Source organism: Drosophila rhopaloa, unplaced genomic scaffold (genome assembly GCF_018152115.1).
Source record: "Drosophila rhopaloa isolate 14029-0021.01 unplaced genomic scaffold, ASM1815211v1 contig_167, whole genome shotgun sequence".
Lineage (NCBI taxonomy): Eukaryota > Metazoa > Arthropoda > Insecta > Diptera > Drosophilidae > Drosophila > Drosophila rhopaloa.
Window position 1 is genome coordinate 8,732,671 of NW_025335047.1, and position 25,658 is coordinate 8,758,328.

At 36.9% G+C, this 25,658-nt stretch overlaps 1 protein-coding gene and 1 long non-coding RNA gene across 3 annotated transcripts in view; one reads left to right on the forward strand and one right to left on the reverse strand.

The window, feature by feature from the left end:
• LOC108044099 overlaps window positions 1-25,658 on the forward strand; it is a 42,354-nt gene that overhangs the window by 3,025 nt on the left and 13,671 nt on the right. Inside the window, exons 1-2 of one of the 2 annotated variants that reach the window (XR_006417521.1) lie at window positions 6,014-6,152; window positions 8,094-8,353. This is a non-coding gene — a long non-coding RNA (uncharacterized LOC108044099). Of the gene's footprint in view, window positions 1-5,126; window positions 5,194-6,013; window positions 6,153-8,093; window positions 8,354-25,658 lie in introns of those variants that run through there. The other variant, XR_006417520.1, reaches the window with a different exon arrangement.
• Window positions 1,263-3,726, reverse strand: LOC108044098 (probable cytochrome P450 6d5). Its single transcript, XM_017122971.2, has 5 exons — window positions 3,133-3,726; window positions 2,790-2,942; window positions 2,302-2,732; window positions 1,970-2,218; window positions 1,263-1,694 (listed from the first exon to the last, which is right to left on the reverse strand). The coding sequence occupies exons 1-5, from the start codon at window positions 3,660-3,662 to the stop codon at window positions 1,531-1,533; spliced, it is 1,527 nt and encodes a 508-aa protein (XP_016978460.1). The 5' UTR covers window positions 3,663-3,726; the 3' UTR covers window positions 1,263-1,530.

A 25,658-nucleotide genomic window follows, 5' to 3' on the forward strand; every position in this document is an offset into this window, starting at 1 on the left:
TGCTAGACAATTCCGCCATATGGCCGAGCTATTACCTTATCTTTCGGCACGGACGTAAACAAAGCCACTTCAGGCAAGTGGTTCTTTTAGGGGTAGGTTCGGTCAGCCTATTAATTTACCTAGAAGATCCTCCCATATAGATTTGTGCCTTGTCAGTGTGACACGGTCATTTATAAATGCCTTCTTGGTATGATACGGTGACTTAGAAGTTCTGTGAAGGCAACTAAAACATTCTGACGAAGCATTATTTTATTTGCGGGAACTGTCATTCATTTATAGAACCCTGCTTTTAAAAGAAAATATACTGGTTTTATAAAAATATGGTTTATAAATAACCTTTATTTATAACGAAACCTTGAATAAATTTAAAGTTTTTTGAATGTCGTAAATACGGACCTAACAAGTTTCTATATGTCACTGAGCTTGATTAAAAAGGGTCTAGGTTTATACCCTTGCAGAGGGTATTATAATTTCAGTCAAAAATTTGCAACGCAGTGATCAAGTCGTTTCCGATCATATAAAGTGTAATAAAATATATTTATACCCGTTACTCGTAGAGTAAAAGGGTATATTGTATTCGTGCAAAAGTATGTAACAGGTAAAAGGAAGCGTTTCCGACCCTATAAAGTATATATGTTCTTGTTCAGGATCACTAGCCGAGTCGATCTAGCCATGTCCGTCTGTCTGTCCGTCCGTATGAACGCTGAGATCTCGGAAACTATAAAAGCTAGAAGATTGGCATTTTGCATGCAGATTCTAGGAGTTCCTACGCAGCGCAAGTTTGTTTCAAAAAGGTGCCACGCCCCCTCTAACGCCCACAATCGCTTATATACGATTTTAAAAATTTAAATATTTCGGAAAAGTAAAAATGCAGTTTTATTGTGTTTATCAATACCTATCGAAATGTAGAAGAAATTTTTCAAATCGGACCATTCGTTAAAAAGTTATGCGTGATCAAAGTTTCTATCTCCATCTCCCTCGCACTCCCTTTACCTAAGTAATGGGTATCTGATAGTCGGGGCACCCGACTATAGCGTTCTCTCTTGTTATTTTGTATAATCGTACAAATACATAATCAGACGACTATTTAATATAGCTTTCATTGAAAAGATCGGAAGATAACAAGAAAATCGACATAGCTAAGTTGTTTTTCCACATATTCGCTTATAGTCGTCTCTAAATATATGGTAATTTTATTTTAATTATTTATTTCTTTAATTTTACAGGTCGTAATATGTAGCATCCCAGACCAAGCACAGGTAGTTCTTTCGCTCTTTATTGACCTTGCCTTTAAAACCATTTTTTATTTTTAGACTCTTGGTTGGAAAATTGAGTATATGTCGATAGATATTAAACAAACAAATATATACCGGCCAAAAACTTGTTTTAACTGCTACCACTGGCGTATGTGCCTTAACACCCTTGTCAGAATATTTAATACAAGTAAACTTAATAGTTTTGTGTTACAGAAAATTCTATTAATATCCGTTATGATAATAATGATATATAAAATGAAAGTAGACTTGTAGTCTACTTTTTGAGGGAGAATTGTATAGGAACACCATCCTTGGGCATCAGGGATACTCCATGAATTCCAAATTCAATCTCACGCTTTTCCTTTCTGATCTCCAGATCGAAATTTGACAAGACCTTGGCAATCGCTATCTTCACATTAACCTTTCCCATGCGGGCACCTGGAAAATAAAATAAAATTTTAATTTTCAGTTAAAATTCTACAATTTTAAAGCTATTAAGTAAAATTGGAACAAAGAAAAATTATACGAGAATTTAGATTTGGTAAATTGGGATATTACTGGATTATTAGGAAAAACAAATATATGCAACTCAGTTGCTGAACTACGTTGACATTAAAACATTATAAAATATAAATAATAATGGGGTCAGCCCAGGAGATTATTATCCCTTTATATTTTTCCCTTAAATATTTTGAATTGGGATTGGTTCTTACCGATGCACATTCTAGGACCCTCGCCAAAAGACAAATAAGCAGCTTGGTTGTAGTTTTTGCCATCTTCCAGATAACGTTCTGGCTGATAGCTGAGCGGATCAGGGAAGTTCTCTTCATCCAGATGCAGTCCCAACAGGGAGATTATAATTTGAGTTCCCTTCTGGATTACCAACTTGCTATCGGGTACAGGATAATCCTGGGTGCAGATTCTGTTCAGCAGTGGAAGGGCGGGGTATTTCCGAGTGGTTTCTGCAAGAAAATTTAAATTGTTAGTTTGTTTCAATTTATAATTTTCATTAAACTTTATACTAAAACTAATTTTTTAAACCTACCCAAGATACAGGCCTCCAGGTACTTCATGTCCGCAACGGCATCGTAGTTTAGTTTTCCCCCGTTCTTTTCGATGGCACGGCGTACATCCTCCTTCGCCTTTTCCATCAACTCAGGATTTTGTGTAAGCTCGTAGAGAGTGAAGGATATTGTAGATGCCGTCGTCTCAAAACCGGCTGCATAGAAAAGAAAGAGCTGCCCGGCAATCAAATCTTTGGACATGGATTTTACTCCATTTTTAGTACTCTCCGCGGTCCAAACGGAGTCGTCAGTACTGATCTTTCCCTGATTGCGCAATTGTAGGAGGAGTTGCAGTAAATCCTTTCGCACTATATTGTTTTTTTCCCTTAGATCGACAGTGCGATTGGATAATTCACGCATTCGTTCGACTGACTCCTGTTTCCAACCAATTTTGACAAAGAATTTCTCCAGGCTGTATGGTTTTAAACATTAGTTTTTAGGTTTTAAAAAGTATTTTTAATTTTTTTACCCAGGGAAAAGGAATAACGATGCTCCACGAACAATATCCTCAATAGTGTTTTGATTGATTTTCTTGCTAATGGTCAAGAACTCATTGTTAGGATCTGCAAAGCTATCGACATCAAGGCCAAAAATAGTCGAGCCAATAATATCAATAGCATAACTGGGAAGAAATACAAAATGGAGCTCGTTAGTTATATTACCGATAAGGTCAATAATCATTATAAGAGGACTTAGCAAAATAAACACTTAAGAATAATATTATATAATGTACGTAAATTGGTTCTGCTATAAAGGAATGTTTTATCATTTTGACTTTAATATTTTTTGTAGTAGAGAACCTTTTAACTTACGTTGATGCTAAGCTTTTGATATCCAGCTCCTTGATACCTGTCTGGGGTACTTGTGCCCTTATGCTGGCTATTAATTTGTCTCCAACGGAATTGGAGGTCTCGAACATGGCCTTTAGTTTTCCGGAGGTAAAAGAGGGGGTTAATTTTGTGCGTAGGGCCTTCCAACTAGCCCCTTCCATGGCAAACAAACTTGCGGACATTGGATCGTTCTTCTCATCCACATAAACACCACGATCGTGAAAACTGGCGAAATCCTTGACCAACACATCGTGAGCCAATTGAGCATCTCTGATTAGAAGCGCAGGTCTCACAGTGAGATATAATCCCACTACCGGTTCCTTGGTCGTTTTGTACAAATCGTGAATGGCCAATCCGAAGGATCGTTTTCCCTTCGTCACGGCTTCCAGGGCACCGAAAGGAATGCTTCTGCCAATGGATGGGAAACCTTTGCGATCCCAGTAGCTGAATGTCCACTTGAGGTAGACATAGAGCAACGTGATCGCACCGATCAATAGAACTATTCCAATCATATCGATATATTTTCTTTTTCCACACTTCTCGTGTGGCAAACCGAAACTAACTGGTCGGGTCCGAGCTAATTTATAGTCGCTAGAGGGTTTTTCCTCCGCGTTGATTAATCAATTTCGCCATTTGACCATAGTATTACATACCTTATCTTTGGGACCAAACAAAGCCACTTGAAACGAGCGATTTCAGGAGAGGTAGGTTCGGACTGTTTGCCGGAATAGGGCAATAGTGCCTTCTCATAGTGACAAGGCGATTGTAAAGCTTTCTGTGTTCGTATAAAAGTTGCCGACTAAGCATTATAATATTTGCAGGTTATATTTGGTTCGGTTTCCTAGACAACAATACGGTGATACGGCAAATAGCAAATTGATAATGACAGAAAACCTGCATTTACAAGTTTATATTTTAACTCATTTTTAGGTGGAAGAAACAAAGAGCATATAAATTATAATAAAAGTTTTATTTTTAATCAGATTAATTTTGTGCCTTTATAAAAAATTCACATTTCTCTTATTAAAATTAATCTAAATGTAGTATTTAAAAACGTATTCAATTAGTATAATCACAACTCATAAATTTGGGTTAATCAAATATTTAATGAACCAGAAGAACTGGTTTGCTTATCAAAAACTGCCGCAAACTGATAAAGTTCTTGTGTGGGCCAAAGCGAACTGACCTAGGCCCAGGGGCTATCCCCATATTCTGAAGAACTTGTGACTTGCAATATCCTACTTATAACCGAACTCTCTCCGCCCCAAAACTTTCCGCTTGCCTGTTTTGACCCGCTTTGTTGACTTTGACGTTTATGGAAGCGCTCCCCGATGTTCAGGTTGTTCACTGGAGAACTTTGTGCTGTCAAAGTAATTTGTTGTTGCTGCCGCTTCACTTTATTTTTGTTGTTTTTGTGCAGCGAGTGGCAACGACTTTGGTTAAGTACATAAGCAACCCAGCACAAAGGCAACAACAATAATATAAAGACAACAGCAGCGTGCGGCATACAAAGTCAAAGACGTTGAACCGATTCGTGTATTTCTGTTTTAATATGGGGTTTTTGTTTTTAAAATTCTTCGGGTGTATGCAAATAATTTTGTAAATACAAATAACAGCTGCGGTCAAAATTATAACTGAAAAAAATTTAAACAAGTAAAAATAAAACATGTACCATATTTAAAAGATATTTTACGTTATTTAACGAGTTGTGAAAGAAAATTCAAATTGAAAATTACAACAAAAAGTTAAAAACTTTGTGTTCCCAATGGCTACATGACATTTTTATGGTATTGTGATTGTTTTATAACTATTACAGTTACTCGAACATTTGCTTCTACAATTTTGATCGCTACTGTTACATACCAATCAAAACCAGATGAAAACGAGTTTGGTTTATTTGCAAAAAATATTTATTAGCATCATTAAATTAATTAATATAATTGTCAACATTAATGAATTTCTTGCCTCTCTTGCAGACATCTTAACTTGTTTGGCAGCGGCTTGTAAATTGCAGGAAGGAACAGCAGTAATAACATAAACAAGGTGAGTTTCTCTGTAAGATATCTGCAATTAAGTCGGGATTACAATTGAACAGAGCCTGGGCCAATTATTAAACCATTAATTCTTGGGGATTAGCTCTATCGCCCTCTCTATCTGATAAGCTGCTCTCTTGCTCTCCCCGCAAATAGCCTTGATAAGGGCCTTGAGAGTCAACAGCCACCACCACCAAACATCCAGAACAGAGCTTTTGACTTGGTTCTACAGTGTTGATAACTTGGCTTTTTGTTAGCTAGATTTGGGTATTTAGAATGTTCGAAAATTGCAAGTCTTTAAAGTTGAACATTACCTATGTACACTAAAATTTCCCATAATATACATTATATTAATTCCTAAGAAAATGAATTTTATTCATTAAAAAATTTTAATTTGTAGTTATCTCACATCAATTGTTTCTGATTGGATTTGAGTGACACATAATTCTGATTTGAAATCACTTTTTAAATGTCTAGAAGTATGCAATGAATTTTTTTTTCATATGAATAATATAGAGGAAAATATTTCTCAGCACAGTTTTCGTAATCGAAAATTGATTATTTTTTTTTATCTGAGATTGAGTATTTTGTTTAGTATTAACCATGGAATACAATAAACATATATTTAAAAGTAATAGCTTATTAATGTGTCTTAACTATTGCTTATGTTTGAAGTATTTTATCTTCTTTTTGAGAAATAAAAATCTATAGTTTGTCTTCGCTCTCAAAAAATGCTGGTTTCCAAAGCTCTGGCTTGCTCTCTTGGCCAATATAAAGCTTTCTGTCGGCAAAAGCAAAACAAACACACAAGCTGAAGCAAAACAAAAAAATATATATTAAGAAAAAAGCTCTTCAGTCGTCAGCTGCTGCGCGTAGCGAGTAGTAGTTTGTGTGTGATTTTCACGGAAAAAATTCACATCGTGTGTGTTGCTAACCGATTTTCCCATTTAACACCCACAATTCGCAACGGTAAATGCTAAAAGCGTATCCAAAGTGTGTCTAGAATTTTTTTAGTTAACGAAAAAACGCAGTTATCTAAATATCGAGCAGTTTTAAACGAGTGACCTTAATATAAAAGCCGAAAACTAAAATATTTTCTTATAGTCTTTGGAGTTCAAAAACACGCGCAATTAAACACACAAAGTGAATGACAAAATAGCTTTGGCAGAAACAAAAACGACGACAACATGCCTTAACAACTTCCTCAATCTAACGCCCTTCGAAATGTTTTAGGCTATATACACAGCTATATGGAAATAAACCCAACCTCCAGCTTGACACTCGAGAATAAAGCGAGAAAAGAAGCTGAAAGCAAGACAACTTTTTCTATATCTTTGGGTAGAGTCGGCTTTTTAATACCCGGCAATGGTCTCTCGCTCTCTCTTTCTCTCTATCACGCCCCCTCTCATTCCTATCCCGTATAGCCCACTCTCTCTTTCTTTTTCTGTGTGTGACGCAAATCACAAGTTTATAATGCGGAATTCGAGTTTGATTAAATTTATATTAATTAGTATTTGTTTAACAAACAAGCTTTGCAAGCAGGGTTGCCAGATGGAGAGGAAAAGTATAAAAAAATAACCGAAATAGCATTGAAATTTTCAAAAGCGTAGAAAGAGAAGGCTAGCTTCAGTGTGTTACACATGTTTCGACTTGCAAAAAGCTTTTTTCAGGCAGTTCAATTAAAAACATGTGCTGCCCCTTGTCCAATATTTTTGTTTATTGTTTATAAATGAGAGAACTTTGTTCGCCCTCTCGTCCCCTATTCCCCTTGTTTTTAGCTATCTCGCTTGCTCTTGTTATAAATAAGCAGCTGAGGTCAGCGAGCAAACGCCGGCGCAGCTTTTTCTGTGTTTGCAAAGACAATTGTAGCTTTTTCACTTGCGCAGGTTGAGAGCTTTTTTTGTATTTGTTTTTTCTTTATTGTTTTTTGTATGTATAAAAGTGGAATCGAGTGATATAGGAAGAACCTTGTACGCTCATGACTATGGAATGGAATTTAGTGTGTAGTTTTTTCTTTTTAGTTTCTCTATCCATGATGCTTGCTTTTATATTGATTTGGTTTTTTTTCTCACTGTAGTTTTTTGGATAGTCTTCTTATAGCTGAAGATTCTTCTTCTAGGGTGTCTCTTCTTCTAGGAGGTTTCTGCTTCTAGTCGCGGCTGGGGCGTCAGTGGTGACCTCCAAAGCTGTTTTGCACTGATTTAATTTGCCGGCCAGCTGCGGAAGCGTTTCTTCTCTTCGCTTTTTTGTTTTTTTGTTTCGTATTTTGTATTTATTGATTTCATTACTTTTTGGCCGAGGCTGAGCGTTTTTTAATGCCGGCAAGCCATGTGCAAAAGTCTAAAAAGAGATAGATGCGCCCACCTATCAATACAAGAGTGAAAGAGAGATAGAACGAGAACCACACCAAAGTCTTTGTTTAATTTAGCTTATCATACAAAATTCTGCTGATAACTTGAATCACTTTTTTTTTCGATGTTGTTTCAGTTTCTTTTATTGTTGGCTTTATTTTTATTTTGATTTGGCATTGAACATTGTACGCTGGTTTTTTCACCCTTCTCTTTCGGTGTATAAGTGAGAAGAGACTCGCGATTATATTTGTGTGCCTTTTGGCTTTTTTGATAATTTCGCGTGCAAATATCACGTATTCGACGGGTTGTACCGAACTTGGTCATTATATGGTCTCACACGTCCGTCTCGCAATTGAATGTGATAAAATTGATGTGCCATTTCTCAGTATTATTTTTATTGAGCTTATCTGGTTATTCTTTGTTCGCAAAAGTGTTTGATAAATATTATATGTTTGCATACTCCAAGGCGTGCTGTCGTTGTTTTTGAAACTCCGAAATAATAATGTCACTTTACATTTAAATTTGCCAAACCTCACCAATTCCTCTTTGAATTACCCAGGTTGAAATCAAGATGACGTTGATGTGCTAACAATTAAACAAGACCATTAAAAAGATATTTCATTAAGTGCCAAAAACAAGGATAACTAGTAATTTTATAAATCAAGAAATACAAGTATAAGCAAGTTTGAAAAATCGAAGCAAACGTTTTGATTTTTCATTTGAGTTCCGTGTGGGTTGTTGTTGAAGAAAATCATTCAAAGTGGATACCCTGGCGTTGCCTCTTGGAGGGCTATCTCATGTTAGAATGGCTCTAGCCAGGTAAGAAACACTATCCTTTTTTACATAAAAATTTAAATTTTATCTATTAAATTATATTTTTAAACTCTTTTTGTTTTTAACATGATTCATCAACTATTTACAGAATAAATCTCTGACAGTTTACAGCCATTTTCTTTAGATAAGATTATGTCACAGTGCGGTAATTTTATATTACTTTGTCTTATCACAAAATGAGATAAAATCTTTGGGTAATTTATCTTGTTGTATTTTTTAAATCAAAACTCAGGAAAAACAGTAAAAAGATTAAATATATTAACTAATATATTTTGCTGCCCCTGAACTGGACAGGAAATGTTATAGAAATCCCCAATTCCAATGTAAAATCAGTCATAAGATTTGATGATCTTTACGGATCAATTAGTAATGCCCACGCTAGTAATGAAAATTCAATGTCGTCGCAAATAGTGATTACCGTTAAGCTATGAAAAATACATCAACAATAACAAAAAGCAAGGCAAGTGCGCGAAATCGAGGAAACAATCAAACGAAATGTGCAACATTTGATGCGCTCGTGTGTGTGCATTGCATTAAAATTCAGGGGCAATGCCGTGCCTAGATGTAATTACCGTTATAGTCAAGTGCAAACCATATGGCAGATAAATATCACCTGACCCCTCGCTTTCGTAAAGTGTAATGAAATACGAGAAAAATATGGAAAAGTTTCATGCAAAATAAAGTAGAAACAGCATAAAATAAAGTAATATGATATGATGGTGTGATATATTAAAATAATATGTTATTTGGTATTAAAATATCAAAACCTTAGTTATAATTCAGCAAATTGAAAAAAATGTCATTTTCTTTTTTTCTGTGAGAAAAGTATAGTTTATCTCCAATAATTTATTTGAATAATATTAATGGCAATTTTTTAATGTGTAGAAATTGGCTTAATTGTAGTTTGTAACCTTTTGTGATAGACAAAAGAGTGTAAGGCAGAAATAAATAAATTACAAATTAAAGGAATGTGGGTGCCAGGGTGAGGGAGATGTAAGATTTTGACCCTTGTGGGCTTCACTTTCGCGGATTTCGAAATGTCTCTTACATTGGAAGTTCGATTTCCACTATTTATAGAGAGAAAGTAGACGACGATTTTGAGCGATCTTTCTCACAGAGAATGAATGAGAGAGAGAGCGAAATAGAGAAAGAGTGAAAGAAAAAACGTGAGAGCGAGCATGCAAGCCTCATTTGACCGAAGGTGAATCGTCTCGAGAGGGAGTGAGAGGGGGAGAGGAAGAAGGGCACACATGTGCACGATAGTAATCTCCCCCCACTTTGTTTATGTTTTGTTTTTGTAACGGTATATTTGACTTGGTGTAGTAGTAGTTTTTTTTAATTGTCTATGAGGAAGTGTGTGCAAGCATTTTGTACTTGTTTTGTATTTTTTTTCTATTTTGTACGAAGGTGTTTCCATTTGTAATTACAATTACATGCCTCTGCCTTCAAGTGTGTGTGTCTGAGTGTTTGTTTGTTGTAATCATGGGTTACAAAATCGTTTTGCTATTGTTGCTGCTGTTTCAATTTGTGCGATAAGGTCGTTTTGGTCTATGATTTTGCGTAATTACATTTGATAATATTTCAATGTGAAAACCTTTGCGGTAACAACATATGGGGGCAATTTTAGTTGGCTCTGTGTTTATTAAAAATGTGGAAGTACCAATTTTCATATTCATATTGCACTTCCTTGAGTTGGTTAGCTTTGAACACATTATAACATACATATCTAATATATCTTTTATAAATATCTTAAGTATAAAATCTATCTCTATAGAATATACATATATTTATATAAAAGAATTAGTACATTTTTAAAATAATGTAATGGAACAACTCTACAATCAGCTTAAATGTAATTTTTTTTTATAGAAAAACGAATTTTTTCTTTTAGTTCAAGTTACCCAATAATTGGCTTAAATAAAGAATTTCAATGTCTAAAAGATGACATTTTTCAAATATTACCCAATACTGTTTTTGACATATTCAATATGCCGTTTGTCATTCAAGGTTCTTTGAGTTTGTCGCTTTTGTGACACTGAGATTGACAGAGTGTGTGAGTTTTATGTTGAACCTGTTGAAGAGCTTTTAGGGTCCCATGGTTTTATCAAATCGATGGGGGTGTGGAAATCAATGTGGTCACTGAGAATGAAGGTTTTCCCTAATAAGCCAATCCATAATTTTCAGGCTTGGGAGACCCTCAAACGTTGCCATTTGCCATAGATAAAGGGGAAGAGAAAAAGACCCCAACACATTTTCGTTCTATATTTATATCGATGACATGATTTCATTTCAATGTTCATGCCACAAAACTCACGATTCCGCGCCCGATAACAATGACACAATTCAAGTGTATCTGTGTGGGAGTCTCGTCATCTGTGTGCGTGTGTCCCCGTATCTGTGTGTGCCACTGGGTTCGTTGTAGTTGTTGTCACCCACCCGCAACGGAGCTACAATCATTGACCCTCATGCCTTCAAAACTGGCTAACAATCCCATGGACGTACACGACGTACGAGTATGTATGCTTTTGTGGGTGGAAGGGAATCTAACTAACTTATTGATTCAAAATTTGTGGCCATATTATGTCGGCCTATCACTGTCAACCTAATTGGTTAACCATACCAAGGGTATTATGATATGGGTCGAGGCGAAATTAATGGATTCTCATGCAGAAACAGCTTTTAACCCAATTTTGTCAAGAACCCAACAGAGCTATCTTAACATTACATTATCAGTGACACTTTCGACATTGTGATTGCAAGTAGTGACATTTCAATCAGAGTTTGTTTCGTATGTTGTCTTTAATAAAATATAAAAATTTTATTATCGCCAGACATTACTCGGTTCTTTATAGAACCAAAATCATATGACCAAGAAATTTATAGAGGTTTGAAGGCTGAGCACAATACAGGATAGTATGAAAACTAATTAAAAAAGACATTCGAATAGTTCAGATACATATTTTGTTAGGTTTGAAGACTGAAAAGTAGGCCAGCTAATAAAATCGTACAGAATTGAAAATGTTTAGTTATTGGAAATGGCGGAATTATGAATTATGTGTCAAACTACTAAATTCTTCAAAAATCATTGGGGTTTTAAGTGTGAATAGGTTTAAAAAAATTATCTTGTTTGGTTGACAACTACTTGATAAAATATTCGTTTCTGTCGAAAATGTAGAGGTCAATTATTAGTTGCACTCATCTAGCCGTTAATTTGACTTTGGCTAAGCGCCCCAATCGCAACTAATCTCAATTACAGCACTCCATTCTCGCCCGCAATCCGCAATCACATTCAAACATTCGAATGCGAAACAACAAACAGAAATGTTTACAACAAAACGCGATGAAACAATGCACACAGTCGAAAGGAGGTGGAGGCTAAAAGCAAAAAGCAAAACAACGCAGCAGAGCAGAGCGCCGGCAGCGCAGCCAAACGACAAAAATGCAGCAGGCTGAAAAAAAATAAAGCGTTGGCGGCGTGCTTGATACAAAAGCGGCTATGTCTCTGCCACTGTCGCAGTCGCTGCCCGCGTCGCAGCCGCTGCTCCGATTTAGCCTCGTTACAAGCGGTCGGTCGCTTTGGAGGTGTCAGCAGAGGTGCCAAACTCTTGCTTACAAAAAGCTGGCTAAACCAGGCATATGAAATATCTTAATCGGGGTCCTATAATTTAAATAAGGTATTTAAAAATAGAAAATGGTAACAAATAATGGTAACAAATTTGGGTATTGTTCGATTACCACTTCTTCTAAACTGCCATTCAGATTGTTCAAAAAAGATTTTAGGAAGTATATATCTTTTGTTAAACATTATGGGCGTATTGAGGGAAAGTGAATAGGTTTTATGGTAGAACTTGTTGTTCTCTAGAACCCAAAGCTTTTGAAGACTGTCTATACCTCGAAATTTCCTATAACTTAAAGTTTTTTTTAACTCAACAAGGGAGTCCGATTTGTTCTTTATTTTATAGATTTTTTTTGTAGAATAACTCAAATTTTGTTTTGTCTATTTTATTTATTTCTAAAATGCAAGATATAACTCAAATTACTTCCTACTCAAAGTTTTTAAACATTTATCTGAAACTATTTTGTAGCAGCATTTTTTGCTCTGTACTTTAGCCGCGCCCTCGCAACATCGGCTGCGCAGTCGCCCTCGCATGTGGCCACAGAAATCTTAGCCCCGAATTCGTCACCAACTTTGGACACTTTGGACTTTACATTGGCGCGTAACGCTGACGTCAGGCGGCGGCGTCGCTGCCGGCGTTGACCGCGCTGTTGGCGTCGACGTCGACGTCAGCCTCAGTTGGCGGCAGCGTGTACTACTTTTGTTTTCATTGAAAACGTTTGCTGTAATGTTTGTGGTATGTTACGCTGGCAGCGCAGTCGACGTCGGCGCTTCTCACATGGTCACTGAGCTTTGCTCTCTCGCTCATTCTCTCTGTTTCTCTGTGTGGCCCTCTCTCTTTCTCTCTCCCACTCTCTGTTCTCTGCCTCTGCCGACGTCGCTGCCTGGCGTTGACTCGCTCATTTGTTTTGGGTCGTATTGACCTTCTTAAAAAGTAGGTAACCTCATTTCTCATTTATCGTGTACAACTTACATGCTGCGCTGCTCTGCTCTGCCGACGTCGCTGCTCTGCTGCGAGCTCTGCCGACGTCGCTGCCGAGGGTGGGGGGCTTGTCTCCTTAGCGGCCAAAAAAAAATGCCAAAGAAATATCACACGCATCTCGCCAGAAACTGCAACGCTTTCAATTGTTGTTCGGCCAAAATTCTTTGATTGGTTGTAATACTCTCGCTCTTGGGGAAACACTCATTATTTTAGAGGCCAAAATGGGATTGATTCTTTTCCTCTTTCTCAGAATAAATATCTTTATAACCTACAAAAAATCATAAAACCTTCTAAGGGGATTGTACAAATTTAGTAAGTTTTATTATCAACCTTAAAGCAAAAGTTATTTATATAAATATTATATATATCATTATCGAAATGATTTTCCTTTTTTTCGGAATAGATTTGTTGATAAACCAATTCTCAAATTTCTTTAGGAGACAGGTATTTGGTATGATTGTCAAATATATAAAACTAAGTGAAATCATAAATAACCTAATAGCAGCCTTCCCTGTTCAACCTATAGACCAACCCATTTGAAGGGCATTGTACTAAATGTAAATGCACTATTAACTTTATCTCTATTTCCCTATTCTATTTGCCTCGTTCGAAGCCAAGTGATCGTTTCCTAGTGCCTCGCAGTGATGACGTCACCAGGCGCCACTGGCAGAAATAATTGCGTCGAACTATTTGCCGTGCAAGGTTTTCGTTTCGGCCCAGATTATGTTTCAGACTTTTCCGAAGGTGAGGCATAATTTGAAAAGTGTGTAATTTGTTTTTCTACGCTGATTGCACTTGGAATTTATGCTGCGGCTGCTCCCTTGGTTTACTTCTGTCTATATATTTCAGTGTGCGTGCATAAACATTGAACAGTTTTTATTTTTTTTTTTTTTTGCTTTTTGCTTGCTGAACTATACCAAAACCCAACAGAAATGAACTCAACTGAGCAGAGCTGAGCGGCAGAGAGCTGTCGTCGCAGTCTCGTTTACTATTGACACCATTAATGTTGCCCCAATGTAGGTCAATTGCGCGCTAATTGCCCCGCCACTCGCCTTCTGCCGGGGGTCGTTTCGCCTCCTCTCAATGCTGAAAACTGCCACTGCCACCGCCTCTGTTTCACTACCTCAGCTGCCGCTGATTGACGCTACAAGCTTGACCTTTTAGGCCTCGGGAGCAGTACTGACAGGTTGGCCATATTTCTGGCACATTTCGCTGTTTTCAAATTCCGAAAAAGGACCTTTTTTAAAGTTAATATATATATTACGTCGGTCATAAAAGGCACTACTTTTAATTTTAAGATTCACAAGGTTAAGGTCCGGTTAAGATTCGTTACAAGCTATCAGAGATTTTTAAGCTCTGATGAGATATGAGGTAATATTGATATTTTTAAAAAATTTACCCCTTAATTTTGGTGTATCTGTAAGCGACTTTATCTCGAAAAGGAGACAAATATTAAAGTCAGGCCTTATTATTAATGAAGACATTCTTATTTATATAACACTATATACACTTTCTTGTTAGCTATTTTTAGAATAGCTTAAAATAAAGAATCGTATCATTGCTTGGAATAATCTTATTCTTAGTTATCTAGCATAGGACAACAGCGTTGCAAAGAAATTGCTCGTATTACGCATACGCCATGTGAGACACCTTGGCAACCGCAAAATAACTCTCAATTCACTGGAAATTGCTGCTGCTGCTCTGTTGTTGTCTTCTGGTTTTCGTTTTTGGGGCAGCCAGCCCCAAAACTCTGACCTAGTTTCCGCCTTTTTGGGCACCGAAAAACTTTTGTTGTACATTTATTTTCTGGCTTTGTATTTTTGCATATTTTATGATTTAATCAAAGGAAATTATACACGCATGCAGAGCATCCACAGGGTGTGCCCTGGGGAACGAATCAGACGAGTATAGTTCCCCCAACGCACACATATTCGTGCTGGGGCAATAAAACCGAAACTTGACCTAATTCTGAAAACTGATGCCGTCTCTGTTTTTGCTGCTCTGTATTTTTTTTTGTCTCCATTTTGGGCCTGCTAGAAGTGGTTGTATATACACATTCATCTTACTGAGCTGTGAGTATTTTAATTATGGCATTCCTAATAAACAATTGTAGGTGGTTGGCAGCGGAAAATATACAAATATCGATCTATGAGCTAATTTAGCACTTGGGAAATGGAATTACCCTGCTTATGGAAACAGTTTGATAAGCTAAGAAAACAAAGCAATTGGGTAATGGTAATTTAGGTATTGAATACGAGATGTAATATCATAAAACTAAATGTTATCGTATAATATATTGGATTTTTGAAATCAAATTTTGTTTTGCTTCGCTATTTGTTCTGGTCGATTTTTGGAGCTGATTTTCGAAATGGTCCATTTGGTTATCGAATCAAATTTCATAATTTGATTACACATCTAAGAGCAATGGAGAAACATGTGTTGATAAAATTACATGTTTCAGAATTTCACAATTTCTGAGGCATAATTGCTTATATCTGTAGAGATTTAATTGATTTTAATGATGAATGCGTTCCAATGCTGTATTGTGTAGTTGTAGATTATTGTTATAAAAACTATGAACAGTATTATTAGCTTTGAATAGTGCATATATCAAGGAAGTTTAGCTCATAAACACTTTTCTAATACTACACAAAGCCATAAATTCTATTTTAGCAGAAAAAAAAAGTAAAACGATTGATAATAATTTCTTGTTGTTGATTTTGCGTGTTTTCCTTTGCGTATATCAATCTTTAGATGTTGAAACGCCCAAATGATGTTGTTTCCTTCTTCGATCCGCCCCTTTACTTCCCCATTGTGCCTTGTTTGGCTTCTTTATAATTTCCATTCGCAAACTACAATTATTTGATTCACTTGGATCGCACCAGATGGTTTCCCTCCCCTTCCTGCTCTTTATATTTATAGCAGCTTCTCCTCCTTTGATTAATACAACCATTCTCTTGGAGGGATTCCTTTGGCCCCCTGCTAAGTACAGCCCTGCCCACAGTTGCGCTTCTATTTCATTACTACTATTATTACGTTCATTTTTGTTGTTGCCCGTGGCCTGTTGCTAGCCAATGTCTTTCTTTCCCTCTCTCTTTCTAGCTTCTAGCTTCTCTGTTTCGCTCTGGGTAATTTACGCGGTTCAATGCTTATTGCCCTTAGTTTATGAAGGGTATATAAAACAGAATATAGAAAAGTTTAAATTTTAAAATTTTATTTAATAAATATGACTATATATTGCCTTTAAACTAAATTTAGTAAAAGGCAATAGGCAAGTGAACATACTGATATATTGCGAATCGACTGTCCATTTGAAGTTATTTTTGAACTAATAAACTAAAAACAAACGATTTACTTTTAAGTTTTAAATTGAAATATATAAGACATTACGTATACGTAATTGAAATATATAAGACATTACGTATACGTAATTGAAATATATAAGACATTACGTATACGTAACTAAACTACAATTTTACAAAATAAAATTTGTAAAGGATTTTTCCTATGCGGAATTGATTTTAGAAATGGTAGGATATAAGTTGGTGGTTTTATTTCCTAAAATCCTTCGAAATGTCAATTATAATTATAGAATCTTACCAAATATTTTAAGTGTATGAATGCTTAGCCTTAATCAATTGACTGGCATATCATAAAAGATTAATCTTGAAAGGGTATTTAAGCTTCGCCTCATTGAGGCACCTCCTTTGTCATCGGTTTTATTTTTTAATTCATTTATTCCCTTGGTCTGTCTCGGGTTGGCTGTAGGTATTTCATTTCATTGGCCACCAGGCGATGGGAACAATCAACCAAATGGAGACCCAAAGTGAAACCCAGGCCAACTGAACTGAGAGTCGAGCAACGTTCTAACCTTGTAATACCCGTCCCAGTGGTAGTAATTTTGATGGCTGCTTTGTTGTTGTTGTTGTTGTTGGTACCTTTAACCTTTGCTTGGTTAATGCGAGCGGCGGCACCAACAACAATCTTCTCTGACGTCGTTTTGTCGTATCCTTGAAAGTGTCTATCTGAGGTCATCAACTACAATTTTCGTGGAGCTGGTTGTTGTTGGTCGGTGCTCGTTTATCATTGGACTTTTCATGGTCGACGCTCCGCACACAAAGGGAGAAATACATATATTCCAACAGCAGCGAGAGAAAAATATTATTAAAAGGAAACACTCGCAGGATTTCTTCAGGATCCAAAAGAACAGAATGTCATATTGGGGACCTCATACTGTGTGTGTAAGCGCGCCACGTGCATTTAATGGTAATTATATGCGAGCCGCCACAAAACCGATATAACCCCCACCATTCCACCCATTATCTGTAATTGCCTTTGTTCAAATATCGATTTCGATAGCAAAGCGCTTTTCCATGTAAGCATTTGCTCGATTTTCCATTGATCGTAATCAAAATGGGTTATAGGAAATCCAAAATGGGAGGAGTAAGTGGGAACATATCTAGTTGGTTACGGATTTTCTAAAGGGCATATGAACTAGATTTAAACAAAAAATTTTTACTAGAAACATGCTCATATTTAAATTGGTTATTTTCGAGAAGTATGCAATAGATTTGTTTGTTTTTGCATTTATTTTAAGTTGTTTTTACGTTGGTATAAGTACACAGATTGCATAAAGTTTTCTCAATATTATTTGAGTTACGGAACTTTTGGATTAGGGAAGTTGGACTGAAAATAGAGCGCACCAAACACGCGAGCACACGCACATTAGAGTCCACACGGTGGCTAAGCAAAGTAAACAGAAAAAAATATCGTTTCAGGTCAGGGTTTTCAAAAATACACACACGCACACCCGCCCCAGTGATAATTATCTGACAATGAGATTGCGGACCGCGGACCGAGCATACCTCAAAAAGTGAGCTAAAAGGCCGAAAAAGAGAGCACACTACGGTGCGTGGTGGAGGGGTTAAAGTAAACTGCAATAATGAAACTGGGTTATAATTGAAATCAATAGACGACAGACAATCGGACAGACGGACCGCACCAGACATAACCACGCTGGATTTCAACATAAACAATGCATAAATCCGAAAGATACTTACGAGGCAGCCGGCCCACGAGAGCCCTACAAGAGTCAGCGGTAGCAACATAAGCAGCCCGAGCACGGGCACAGGCGATTTACGAGTGCCTCGGTGAAAACTGACGCCGTCGGAGCGAACAGTGGTTAAAAAAGGGGGCTGTAGTAATCTCTAGCGATTTCAATCCACTTTAAATGGTAATATCTAAATAAAATGTTACTAACCTGATAATCAATTTTGAAATCAGATTCCAATATAACATATATATTTTTAAGCACCTGTCAAAGACTTTTCAATTCTGTAGAAAATTCTGTAAGCTCTACATTACAAGTTGTAACAAGCGATCTAAACAATCTAACAAGCGATCTAAAAGAAAAAAAAGACGATCCTCCTATTTTTTATTTAGTTAACCCTAGCTATTTTTCATAAGGACTTAGTTTGAATACAAATGTTAACTAAAAACTTAGAGATTTGGAACCACTGTGCCCCCACTTAGGTGTTCCATTCCAGTTCGTTTCGTTCCGGCACGCTTAATCGCTTAACAAATTGAATTCGAGTGGCAGGCGGCATTTAAAGCAACAAAGAGAGACAAAGAAGGAAGGCAGCTGTAGAAAATGAAGAAGCTGAAGAAGACACATGGCTGAAGAGGAGTCTTCGGTGACAGAAGAGCCGACAGCGAAGAGAAGAGAAGCCTTCAAATGGCAATGTGCGTGACAAAAATGATGACAGACCCTTGTATACCCCGACTTTTGGATGCATTAAGCGATTATTTTTTTCGAGCGTTTTACGTTTCCTTTCGCACGTTTCAGCTTCCTCGACATTTGCATAAGTTATGCTCGTTCCGATGCCGATGCGTTCCACCGGTTGGCCCTGAAGCGGAACGATGGCATGAAACGCCGCGGAGACATGGTCTTTAGCTCTTTTAATCATTTTCATGCTACCTCCGTATATATCGGCGATGTTTATTTATTGCTCTTGTTGCTGCCGGGGCCTCAATCTCAATGTCTACCGCTTGTAATTTGTATCTTTAAGATACGCGATCCCGACTGCTGGTTTCCATTTGTTGTTATTGTTGTTGTTGCTGCCCTGTCGCCTGTCTTTTTTGTAACTGCATCTCTCTGCACATCTTCACATTAAAAATTTATGATGTAGCCAAAGAGTTAAGTCGCTCAAAGGCGTGCCTTCTGCTTCTGTCCATTTGTCCATCTACCAGAGGTGGTAATTTGGCTATTTTGTAGCTACAACTATATTGATTGTAAATGTATTTATTCACATTATTTTCAAAAAAACTAGCTTAATCTGTGGAGACTTCGGGTTGCACGGTCGACTCCAAAAAATAAATTATGTATTATCCAAGGTAGAAACGCTGTTAAGTTGACTAAAAATAGCAGCGGGTTATTCTTCTAAAAACTTATTTTAATATTTCAAGTTTCCTCCAAAAACTAATATCTAAAGAACTTTTTTACAAATCCTAAGTTTCTCGGCTGTACTTTGAGTTTGTCCTAACTTTGTTCTATACATCAACTCTAATTTAAAATCATAAAACTGGCAATAAAGTCAAATGCCAAAAGCAAGAACCATGTTGTGTATTTCGCTTTTAGACCTTTTAACGTTTTAACTAGATGGCTTTAGGTAAACAAATAAATAGTTTATTCTAGAGCTGCCAGCACTGTCACTTGTCCGTTGACTTTCAGTCCACTCCTCGTTGATCGTCCCTCGATTCTTTTACGGCCGTGTGAGTGTGTTTCCGCTTCGTGTCCAAAAGTATCTCAAGAGCAGAGCTGCGGTTTGGAGTGTGTATCTTGTAGCTACTTAATGTCGTCTCAACTTGTATGGCCGCTTCCAGCTCTTTGGCTGTTTAATATGTATAATCTGAGTCCGGGCCTGTCCGGCACATCAACTGTTTTTTATTGTTGCTAATCGCTTCCATTATATCTTGGGCCACTTCTCTAGTATTTATCTACCCATTTGATCTAGTGTTCATCATTTTCTATCGTCCCTTCTACCATCTCCCCTCATTTGCATGACACGGCGCAAAGTTCTCACTAATTACTAAAGGTTTTTCCTGCCTTTTTGTGGTCGCTTTTTTAATTTGTATAATAAATCAGTTCTCAGTTTTCAAATGCTGCGGGTCTAAGGGAAGCACTTCTTTTTTTTTTTTTAGCGGAAAAGCGTGAAAATTATGCCATATAATCTTTGGCGCTTTCACCTCGGAGAAAAAGAGATGGAGAATTCTTGTTAACCGCGCCTATCGCTTCACCTGCATCGCTTGTCGAGAATTTAACACTTTGCCGGCCTGTGAAATTTGATAGTTGTTAGAAAGTATTTACTTAGCTTGTAAGCTGCCAACCCAGCAGCAGATGGAGCTGATTATGCGAGCTCAGGTGAAAAGCTGAAATATTGAATGAAGTTTGGTGGAAATTTTAGTCGATGGTAGGGTATTGTTATATTTTGGTTGAGCCGCACTCTGATTAAGTGTAAAGCAAAAAGACAGCTCAAAATATAGTGTCATAATGAATGAATTTAAAATTTCACTTCAAGACATTAAGTATTTGATTATACAAATTGATTCGCCCCGGTTATCGAACTACAAAACGAAAACAATTTAACATGTTATGATGCTTAAGTAGTGCCTAAACAGCTACATAAAAATCAGATGCCTATTAAATCCGAAATCGCTCTACGTTTTGTGCTCAATCGTGCCATTTAATTTGCCAACTTTTTCTCATTCATTCACTCAACTCACAATGAAGCTATTAAATCGAGCCTTTCTCCCAGCGCTTTTCGGCCAAACGCCCACCCGTGAATAGGCGAAAACCCATTGGAAAATGCAATTTGAAAAACTTCGCTAATCTGAACAGTGAAAATAAAACCGTATTGCAAGTAAAAGTACAAATTTAAGTTGAGGAAAACTAAAATGAAATACAACAAAAAGCTTGAAAAAAAAAGCGGCATCCATGGCCAATGGAACTCATTTCACTTCCTGTTTATATCTATAAGATACTTTTACAAATGAGCGGCGAGCGAGTGCAGCTGCCAGATAGCCATGCACATATAATTAACTACACAGCATCTCGTGGATACATATTTGAAAGCGAGCCGATGTGAAATTGAAATTGGTCCTTTTCACTAAAAATGAAAACGTCCAGCGGCGCGAAGAGCACTCTTCCATCTTCCCAGAGAGCCATCGAAAGAGTGGGAGCAGTATCTCGCGAGTATCTTTCACTCAAATGAAAGTAAAGGAAAGTATCTGTGACGGGGGGAGTTGATGGCCTGGTGTGGCAGCCGGCGAAATGAAATCAAATGAAGAAATGAAATGAAATTTGCTTTCAAACACACGGCGAAGGCAAAGCAGCGGAGCCAAAACAAAAAGAAACATCACAAACTACTGGTATATGATTCATTTGGAGGTGGAAGCGTGACATGAAAATTTGATGACATTTTTAAGAGTGTGTATTTTACTCTATTTTGGTGTCTTCCAATACGTATACGACATGTTGTCATTAAAAGTCAAATTATAAAAGATAATGAAATAGGTTGAAGAAATTTGATTTTATTTGACCTCAAGCAGTTTAAATTGTAATTGTATTAATATCACAATTTATAATACTAAAAATATTTTATAAAATTTAGGGTGTTAATGATATCCCATTTACAAAATACCAAATTTGTTATACAATAATTATCTTTCGGAATTAAGATAAGATAAAATGAAGTTGTGACAGTGTTTTCCGGTGTACCGCCTCATTCTTTCTCCCTCTGATTTGGTTAAATGAAAGCTTGACGCTGGTGCGACGACAGCTGCCGCAGAAGCAGCAGAAAACGGCAGCAGCAAAAGCAGCCTCGATAACAGCAGCAGCTATAAAAATAACAAAAACCAACGGCAGCCGTTTTCAAGGTGGCAACTGTCATTCACTTGGCGGCCAGCAACTGGCGATGCCTCAACTCAAAACTCAAAACCCAAAACGAAACTCCAACTTCAGCTTCAGCTTCGGATTCCGATTCCGATTCAGCTGCGTCCTCAGCTCGGTCTCTTTGGCATTGACTTGACACCTTGCCTGGTAAATTTATGAAGTGAGAGCGCCCCGGAGTCTCCAAGTCCAAATCCAAGTCACAGTCGAATTCAGAGACTGCGACGGAGTTGATGCCGCTGCAATACATTACTTTCTCTTCCTGTTTGCCGCTAAATGAATGGAAATCATAAAGTCCAACGGCAACGAAATCAGCTTCAAAACTATTGAGCCAACTAATGTGGGTGCTGCCTGCTTGAGGAGTTGGTCAGAAACCACTCAAAAAAATATTTCAAAAACATTTTAGAATACCAAAGTTTTATGAATACCAAAATTCGATTTCTCAATTTGATTAACTACTTTTAAAATAACGTTATGATACATGTTTAGATTTCTAAAGTTAAGCATTCGTTATTTATACTGATGTTTATTTTATTTATTTCTCCAAGTGCACTGGCAGCAACAAAAACTGCAATCTAGAGTGGAGTGAAGTGTGCAGCTGACTAACAAAGTGACGGACCAAGACAATAACAAATGACAGTTGTGTTTCTCTTCTGTTGTTTTTGCTGTAGCTGCTGTCTTGTCAACCAATTCTCATCTCAATTGCCTCAGACTCAGAGTCAGAGTCCAGGAGTCTTTTCTTTATCTTTTGTGGCTGTTGCAGTGTGCCGCTGATTTCATTTCTTTAAAATTCCATTTGAAAAGTTCAAACTGACTGCAAACTGACACCCACTCGCCAATAAATGGATTAACGATTAAAGGCGTCTGGTCTGGCCAGACTTTTTAAAGGGACAAATAACGGACAAATGTATGTGCCACCTTTTCTGAGGTGGATTTATTTAGTAAATAATATTTAATTGATTTATCTTTAAATGAATAAGTATGAATTTACACATTTTCAATATTTCAATTAGACCATTTGCATAGTTTAGTTCACTGAACTTATTCTGACTCACGCAAGATTTTGTGTTGGTTTTGCTAGACTTCTTTGCATTCCAATTTTTTTGTGTTGTGCTTTTGCCTAAAAAATTTGCATTTTCTACAATTATTTGTCGTTGTTAGTTTATTGCACAATTGGACAACAAGTCAAATGAGTTTAACCATAAAGTGTCGGTTGTTTGCGTGTATGTGTGTTTGTAATGCTGAAAGCCGAACAGTGGCTCCAAAATCATATATACAGGCCGTAAAATGTACAAATTGGGGAAAATTGTTTCAACTATTTATAGTGTTGAGAAAGAGAAAGGAGTTATTTAAATGATTTTTATTGGATTGTGTTATTTAAATTGGTTAAGGAATCGGAATGTCTTATTTCCTAATGAGTCTTGATACTGAAATATTTTCTCAAAGAAAAACAATAAGGATTGCGTAGATTATATAATTCTCTTTATTTTAGTGCTTAATTTGTTACAAATCTAATTTCCTTATATAATTACATTTTATTTGACACATTTACCAAAAGTGAAATTAAGTACAAAAATGGTCACAAATTGTTAAACTATTTTTCCGTATTTTGTATCTTTGCCTTTTTGGTTTAACAGAACAAAGCTTAAGCATTTCCCATTAAAACGCATCGATAAATTGGAATTGCCACTGTGCAATATGTTAAAGTTTTGCCCCCTTTTCTGCGTTTTTACTTCGGTTCGTTTCGTTTTCGACTTCAGTTGGAGTCTTTCCCCTGCAGCTTGGCATTCTTGATAAGTTAAGCTTTATGGTTGCGCTAGTTCATTAAATTTATTTAACAGACACACAGCAACAATGTCTGTGCAGGCACACCCCCTCACAGTTCTCCCTTCTCCCGATTTACCGCACCCAAAGTCTCAACTTAAGTTGCAAAACTCGCGGACCGAACGCCTGAATGCACAGAGAAAAATTCTATATATTGTTTCAGAAATTAACTATAAAATAATGTTAAAAATAGCTTAAATAAAGATTAGAAATATACATTTTTAGAAAGTAGCATAAAAAAAACCCATGTTTAAAATGTTCTACAGGTATTCCATTGAATTCTAAGGATTAAATGAAATTAATTAATTTATTGTTTGTTGTGTAGTGGTGAGAAAGAGAAGGGAAGTGGAACCAGACCATAAGAATTGCCGGCAAACACAAATCCTGTTATCCAGCTCCCTCTATTTGTGTTGCCCTCTCTTTCTGCTGCTGTTGTGGCGTCTCTTTCTTTGGCAGACACATCTCTCACAGTAGTAGTCGTTGTGGCGTGTAGTGTGGCAAAGTAGTAAATTTAATGTCAGTTGCATTTAAATTGAAACTCGAGTGCCAGCAACCGGGAATCTCCTTCTGTTGGAACCCCTTTATGCCGATTTTGTTGCACTCTTTATACACAGTTCTTTTCCCCTTTGACCAAATGGTTCGTTTGCGGGGTCTGTCGACAGTTTGAGTTAATTCCGGAGCGTTACGCCTTTTCCACACATTATTTAGCATGTACAGTGAGGATCATAGCTATAAAAAATATTTTAATAAAAACTAAGTTAAATTAAATACCATAACTTGAAAGATGTATTAAAGATTATGAGTTCAAGATCATTATTAAATACATATAAATATTTAAAATTAAAATTTGAGCTGTTCAATATTCAATATTCCGTTACATATTAAATTGGCTTAGACCCACCTCTAGTTCCGCTTTGCATTAATTTGAACTTTCAACTTTCCTAAAGTTGCGCAACGCAGCGTTTGTGTGGAAGTATCTTTGTATCTCAGTATATCTCGTCTCTTGGCAGGCATTCCAAAACCGATGGCACCGAGGGGCACACAGCCATCCTTCAGATGACTCCGTCAGTAGGGGGAAGTTCAGAGGGGATTTACAAACTCAGGGTTGCTTCCCCTTATCGAAAAAGCCCCCTTCCTTCCGCATCCCGATCCCTTTTTTTATGGTTTTTCTCTGTCTGTCCTCGTGCAGAAATTTAATGTTGAGCAACGAGTAAAAGTTGGACCCTTGACTCCGTTTTTGCCGTATGACTTTAACGCGCTCCACTGAAAGATACAAATTGTTATGCAAAATGGTGAAAAGTTTCATTCGGCATCAGCAGCCAGCGGACCAAGCAACTCACTTCTTTTTTTTTATTCGTTGTATGTCGTTGCTTTTCCCGTTGCTTTTATGCAAAAAAAAAAAAAATTAAATGAAAAAACGCAGCATTTTTTGATTTATTTTCATTTTATGTTGATCTGCTTTTTGCAGCCGTCGTCGATGTCTGCGCTTTTATTTAATTTCGCTTCCTTCGCAGTTGCCATTGTGTGTGAGCAACTTCAATTGACTTCACGGTGGTTATGGTGGTGCATGTCATCCAGGGATCTTCTGTCTTTTGTGTACAAAAAAAAAAAAACAAAAAAAAAAAGCAAAACAAAACAATGCACAATGCGATCTTTATCAAGCTAAGGCTGCAAAACTGTTGAGACTCATTGTACAATATGTTATTTATGTTGTTTAATATTCCCTTACATGTCGCGATTTCCCCCAACCTATATGAACCTTTATTAATCGGTTGAAAACCTTTAACTCTTGTCGTTCCAGGTATGTTTATCATCCGATGACATTTATGTTGACAATTGACTTTACTCGCCTCGGTGTAAGTAAATGGGGTTAAGCAGATGATCTATGAGTGATGGGTTATTATATAAAAGGCTTTAAGTT